At 37.6% G+C, this 7368-nt stretch overlaps 1 protein-coding gene across 1 annotated transcript; it reads left to right on the top strand.

The window, feature by feature from the left end:
- The first annotated feature begins 1227 nt into the window (after positions 1 to 1227).
- LOC139882868 (uncharacterized) lies at positions 1228 to 1905 on the top strand. The gene has a single exon (XM_071867124.1). The coding sequence runs from the start codon at positions 1228 to 1230 to the stop codon at positions 1903 to 1905; it is 678 nt and encodes a 225-aa protein (XP_071723225.1).
- The last annotated feature ends 5463 nt before the right edge of the window (positions 1906 to 7368 follow it).

Genomic DNA, 7368 nt, shown 5'->3' with positions numbered 1-7368 from the left:
GTTCAACAGTCCTCTGAATTTTGCTGATTTTTGGGTTCAGGCGCATGATATTCCTGTAAGATTTTTCAGTCAGAGAGTAGCGGAGCAATTGGGAAACGCCATGGGAAATTTATCATGATTGAGGATGAGAGTAAAGCACTAATTTCGAAAAAATTCCTGCGATTTAGGGTGACTTTGGATGTGAGAAAGCCGTTGATGAGATACAAGAAGTTAAGTAGAGCGGGAGGCGATACATTTGCGGTCACATTCAAATATGAACGACTATTGATGTTTTGCTTTGTGTGTGGAAAACTTGGCCATTCTGATGTATTTTGTCAATCCTTATTTGATACGAAAGATGGTATAGTGAAGAAAGTATGAGGTATTTGGCTAAGGGCAGAAAACAGACAGTCAGTATAGGAGATTCAAAATCCGTGGATTATGAAATGGAATTTGCCTATGATTCCATCGTATGGAACAAGTACTCAAAGTAACAGTTGCTTGTCTGAGAAGGAAAGAGTAATACAGGAAGAGGAGGTCATGGTTTTAGAGGAAGACAAAAAACGCCAAAGGGGAAACAACATTGTTAAAGAGACTAATTCTCTTTTGTTTGTTGAAAATCTGGAAGTGAAAGTTAAAGCTGCGGATCCTGCAAAGCAGGATCGCCGAAAGCCATGAATCTACTAAGTTAGAACTGTCGAGGATTAGGCCAACCTCAGACAGTCTTAGCGTTCAAGGAGCTAATTAATAGATATAGGCCTGATGTGATTTTTTTAATGGAAACTTTGGTTCATGCTCAAAGAATTGAGGATATTAGAATAGAAGTAGGTTTTCAGGGTTGTTTTTCACTAGATAAAATGGGGAGGGGAGGAGGGATGGCTTGTTTATGGCGGAATACTAACATGATAGGAGTCAGGTCGTACTCATCAAACCATATTGATATGAACATTATACTGGATGATAAGGCAGGTTGGCGAATTACTGGATTTTATGGGTTTTCGGAAAGATATCGAAATCGAGAATCATGGAACTTAATAAACACGTTGGCATCACAAGGTAATGAGCCGTGGCTTATTATGGGGGATTTCAATGATATGTTGTCAGTGACAGACAAGATAGGAGGACGACCACATCCTCACACTTTTGTTGGAGGGTTTTCGTAATTGCATTGAAAGAGCACATTTACATGACATTTCGCTAAGTGGGGATCAATTTACATGGGTGAAAAGTCGAGGGACTCCTGCGACTATGTTTGAAAGATTGGATAGGGCTTTTGCTAATAATGATTGGTTGAGGTTGTTTCCCGATCATAGTCTCATAAATCTCACTATTGGTGTATCTAATCATAATCCAATACTATTGAAAATTCTGCAACAACCTTCTCAACGCATCCTTAGGCGATTTCTATTTGAGAATGCGTGGCTAAAGGAAGTGGATTGTGATGAAGTAATCAAGCGAAGTTGGCTACCAGGCGGAACTATACAGATTGGCGATAAAATAAATAACTACAACGCTGTGTTGGGTGAATGGAGTTCGAAGTTAAATATGCAGTTTAAGGAGGAAAAGACACGAATATATGAGAAATTGAGGCAAGCTCAAGGGCGAAGTGACATGGATTCTATTGTTAATGAAGAAAAAAATAAAATGAATATTGTGTTGGAGAAGGAAGATACGTACTGGAAGCAGCGAGCGAAGGTATTTTGGCTCCAATTTGGAGACTTGAATACTAAATATTTTCATGCCCAAGCTTCAAGCAGAAAGAAATTGAATACTATCCCTCTTCTTCAATCAGCTAGCGGTGATTTAGTTTCTTCAGAGGATGACAAGGTGGCAATTATAAGGGAATACTTCTCAAACCTGTATTCGAAAAGCAGTCAAATTGACTACTCCATTTTTGAAGATCTTTTAGCCGATCGTTGCAGATGACGAGAATTCGATGCTGACTTCACCACGCACAGAAGAGGAATTCAAATAAGCAATCACTCAGATGAGTCTTGATAAGGCTCCAGGCCCTGATGGGTTAAATGTAACATTTTTTCAGAGATCTTGGGATATTGTCGGTCAAGATGTTGTGTGAAGTTGTCAACAATGGCTACGACAAGGGAGATTACCAAAGAATATCAATGCGACATTTCTTGTTCTTATTGGTAAAATCGATAAACCTGTAAATATGAAGGATTTTAGACCCATAACATTGTGTAATGTGTTGTACAAGATCCTATCAAAAGTTCTTGCGAATAGACTCAAATCTGTGTTGCCTCGAATTGTTTCTCCATCTCAACAGCGTTTTGTACCGGGAAGGACAACTATTGATAATATAGTCGTTGCTTTTGAATTGATCCATAGTATGAGAAGGAAAAAGAAGGGTAAATATGGTAATGTTGCTTTAAAGCTTGATATTAGCAAGGCGTATGATAGAGTAGATTGGGGTTTTTTAGAATTCATTATGAGAAAGATGGGAATTCATGCACGATGGATTGTTTGGTTGATGATGTGTATCACATAAGTTACGTATAATGTGTTGCTAAATGGGGCATAAGTGGGACCTATAATTCTGAAAAGAAGATTACGTCAGGGAGATCCATTATCACCGTATTTATTTATTATCTGTGCTGAAGGGTTGTCTTATTTACTTCGTAAGGCGGAGATAGAAGGTCGGATTCATGGATTGAGAGTGGTTCGCAGAGCTCCATCTATTACACATTTGTTATTTGCCGATGACAGCCTATTTTTCTTTAGAGCAACCACCATGGATGCGGCAGCAATAAAGAAGATATTTGATGATTATGAGATTGCATCAAGACAGGTAATAAATCTACAAAAGTCAAGTATCGTTTTTAGCTATAATGTTGGTGAACTAGACACTGTTGCTATTAAAAATATTTTGGATATTACTATTCCTTTGGATCATGGTAGATATTTGGGACTTCCTTCTTTGATTGGCAATAACAGAAAACAAATTTTTTCCTTTCTTAAAGATCGACTACAATTGAGATTAGGAAGTTGGAAATCTAAGATTTTGTCGAGGGCTGGGAAAGAAATATTGCTTAAAGCAGTGGCTCAAGATTTACCAACATATTGCATGAATGTTTTCCTTATACCTATTGGAATATGTGATGCTTTGCAAAAAATGATGAATTCGTTTTGGTGGGGTATGAAACCAGAAGGATCTCTAAAAATCCATTGGTTTTCTTGGGATTGAATATGTGGATCGAAGAACTCAGGTGGACTGGGGTTCTGATTACTTCATTTGTTTAACCAGGCAATGCTTGCTAAGTAAAGATGGAATATCATGGATAATCCATTATCTCTTCCGGCTCAGATTCTCAAGATAAATATTTTCCTAGGAGCGATTTACTAGATGCTAATGAAGGATATAATCCTAGTTTTATTTGGAAGAGCATATTGAGAGGTTAAGTGTGTTGACTTGTGGAACAAGGTGGAGAATAGACAATGGTTCTTCTGTAACAGTATGAGAGGATCCATGGTTACCAAGAGATGGAGATTTTTATGTGCAAACACCAGTAATGGAGGGTAAGGAGAATTTGTAGGTCCGAGATCTAATCATGGAAGATTCGTCATCTTGGGATGTACAAATGATTAGAGGGTTATTTTGTGATGTAGACGCGGAAAGAATTCTTGCAGTTCCATTACCAAAAGGAAATTATTTGGACAGATTGATGTGGACTGAAACGACTGATGGTCGGTATTCTGTCAAGTCAGGCTATAGACTAGCAGTTAAATTTTTGGCTTCTTCTCTGTGGATGGATGACAATGTATTATGGCGAAAATTATGGAAATTATATATACCACCAAAGTGTAAAGAATTTCTATGGAGAGCTTGTAAAGATGTTTTGCCGACATGAGACAGATTACTACATTGTGGAATGGCGGTTCTGGTAACGTGTGTGACTTGTGATGAACTTGAAACAATAACGCATTCATTATTGGAGTGTAGAGCTGCAAAGGGTTGCTGGGACTATTATGATCGTGTTTATGGAGAAGGCTCGTTGATTGATTTCTTGCTTTGGTTAACATAGGGTCCACCATGTATCTTGAAGGAGTCATGTATATTATTATGGCATATATGGAAAGCAAGAAATAGACGGTACTCAGAACAAAGAAGATTGCCTGAGGGTGTAGTTGTGAACAATGCATTGCAGGATCTAAAGGATTGGTAGGAAGCTCAGCAAAATTCAAATAAGCAGAGGACAACTGGCAGCGAAGTAGTTCGAAGTCAAAGAGAAAAATGGATGAGACCGTCGAGAGGGATTGTGAAGTGTAATTTTGATGGCGCAAATCATGATGACACTGGTAAATCGAGTTATGGTGCGGTAATTAGAGATGAATTGGGAATCATTCAAGGTGGACTATCTGGATTTGTTGAGAACAGATTCACTCCTATAATTACAGAAGCAATGGCATTTAGAGAGACATTGTTATGGCTGCATGAAAAGAAAGTTGGATCAGTAATTGTTGAATCGGATTGTTTAAACATTGTTCAGAAGTTTCATGATACTACTACTACTGCTGTTAATGAAGTTGGCATGCTAATATCAGAATGTAAGCACTTGGCAGGCACATTACAATCTTTCACGTTTACATGGATTCGAAGACAGGCAAATAAGATAGCCCATGCCATGACAAAAGAAACATTTCTATTTAATAGCATTTATAACTGGAATGTATTACCTGATCATATAGTTTCTCTAGCTAATACTGATGTAATGGAGTTTATTGTGGAGTAGTTTAATTAAAAGTTCTTTTCAAAAATAAACTTTATCATAAATTACACTATACTTTTAAATCAAAATAACAGAAAATGAAAATAAAAACTAAACTAATTTTATGTAATCCCATCTCTTTAAACCCCCAATTTTCAAATCTAAATCTCAATCCTTACCGGAACCATCGGTTCCGGCGCCACCTCAACCTAATTCTCTCTCCTCTTCTCACGCTCCCTGTTAAAAATATGAAAAGAGCTTCCACACTAGCCTCCTCGATCCTTCCCATAACCATCAGCGCCGTCGCGTACGACGGCTCCGGCGCCACCTCAACCCTCAATCAAGTTGCGCTTTTCAGCTCTAGCAGCGGCGCAAATTCATCCTCTGCTTCATACGCCCTCCAGCGATGGTTCTCTCGTTTCTTCGATTCTCCGAACGGTTCATCTCGATCTGCGGTTGTCAGCCTCGCCGGAATCATAGCGTCGGTTGCGGCCGTTGCATCAGTGTCTCGGGTGGCTTATGCAAAGGAAGCGCCTCCACCGGAACTGGTTCCCAAGGAAGTTGTGCTTTATCATCCATTGTCGGTTTATGAGTGTACTTTTGTGAAAGCGACTGTATACCACTGTCGAAAATATCTAAAGTTTAAATGAGAGAGACGAATGAATATATGTTAATTAAGTTTTCGAAAAATAACATATAAAAAAAGACGAAATATTTTATCAGAAGTGACGTATAAAAAAAATGATGGAGGGAGTATAATATTAGATAGCTGTGGATAATTTCAATGTTTCACGAATTTGATCAAGTATAATACCAATTCAGCAAAACAATGTATGTGACCACTAGACGTCATTAGCTATATTGTGTAAATTACGGCATAAAATCGTTTAAATTCATATCACCCAAAAAAAGTACTATTTTTCTGATTAGTAACGTCATGAGGTTGTTGAAATAGTCCTCTTGGATTTAATTAATGCTAAACGTGGCTAGCTCGACATTTTAATTTTGACCACTTGATCTGTAAATTCATGTTTACTTTCATCACCCATATTTAACCAGCTTATAACAAAGATCCCAATACGTTAAATCGAAGTTGGCTCGAACTGATTAAATCATTTCTTAAAATAAATGCTTTTTAAGAGAATTGATCGAGACCATCCAATGACGATGAGCTGATTGTAAAACCAGTTCAGCAAAAGTTTCGTTGTTTTGCTTACTTGGTCAATCAGCAAAAGTTTGTTTACCTCGCTCTCAAAATACATGATATTTTGTATTTTTAGATTCATTTAAATAAATATATATTTAATCAATAATCTTCACTATATATATTCATTTGCATGAATCTAAAAACATAAAATATCATGTATTTTGAGACGGAAGAAATATTTAGCAAGCGGCAAGAGCAACAAGAATACAAACTAGAAACAAACAATATTTCACATCAGTTCTAATATATTCAAACATCTCTCAATAACACACAAAAAATATAACCTCTCTTGCACAAATCAATCACTCATATTTTACAGGAACATAAATGGGGGCAGCACACTTCCTTAACTCCAAGGTTTAGAAGAACAACAACTTTGTCCGTGTATGCAAAATAATCTTAAAACATTACTAGACGTTCTCCGTGAAATAAAACCTGGAGAAACCTAAAGAAAAAAATGCCATTCTGTATGATTCCAAATCCATATGGACTCCTTGTACGTACGAACAGAAAAAACAAACTCGTGAGACTGTACATGAAATATTTTGTACTTAATCCTCATGCAACTGTTTGGTTTCTTCCTCTTATCCAGATACTTCGTAGTTCTTGCAGGTTCGAAGCTATATAAACCTGACCCCATCCTCACCATTTCTCAAGGAATTGATTGCATACTCTAGAAAAATCCTGTCAGCCTTGAATTCTTCCAACTTGCCATTCACTTCAGAGACCTCAATTCCTAGAGACTCTAAATTAACCGAATTGCATTCCCCACCAAAATCAGTTTCTTTCGTGTTAGGTGGAAGTGACAGATTTTCTTCATTAGGTAGACTTTATCTGTTTAATTCGGATTCGTCTGTACAACTCTTTGTCAACTCATGGGAGCTGCCACCACCTTCAATATCTCAATTAATTACAAGAAATATTGTTTCCTTTTAAATGTAGACATAAAATGTGATGGAAAGTGGGAGGTGAACAAGAATACAGGGATCGGGTTCTAGGAACCCGATCTTCCTGTAGAACCCGATCTTCCTGTCATTAGGGTGATAATTTATTTAATTAAGGAGAGAAACGGGAGCTGAGAACACGTTCATGTAGTGTTTGTGTATGATTATGTGATGATTAGCATGCCAAAGCATGCTCGTGATCTTGGTTCACGTTTTTCCTTTTTTTCCTTAGTCAAACTTACACCTTGTCACCTTTTGTCTGTGTCATGTGTGTGTCTGTCTGTCTCGTCATGTGTGTGTCTGTCTGTCTTGTGTCACGTCTTGTCACACCTTGTCTTTTGTGCATATTCGTAACCCAAGAACGCGATTTTGCATGCCTTCTGTACGTGTCCTCGCAGCGTAAGATTGTGTTGATTGTGTTGAAATAAGTTTTATCCTTGCATGCATGCTATGAACACATCAGTCTATCCCTATACCCACATATATCATTCTCTCCGTCTCTATTCCCAAATAT

This window comes from Rutidosis leptorrhynchoides, unplaced genomic scaffold, assembly GCF_046630445.1.
Source record: "Rutidosis leptorrhynchoides isolate AG116_Rl617_1_P2 unplaced genomic scaffold, CSIRO_AGI_Rlap_v1 contig32, whole genome shotgun sequence".
Classification (NCBI taxonomy): domain Eukaryota; kingdom Viridiplantae; phylum Streptophyta; class Magnoliopsida; order Asterales; family Asteraceae; genus Rutidosis; species Rutidosis leptorrhynchoides.
This window is presented reverse-complemented; position numbering and strand designations above follow the sequence as displayed.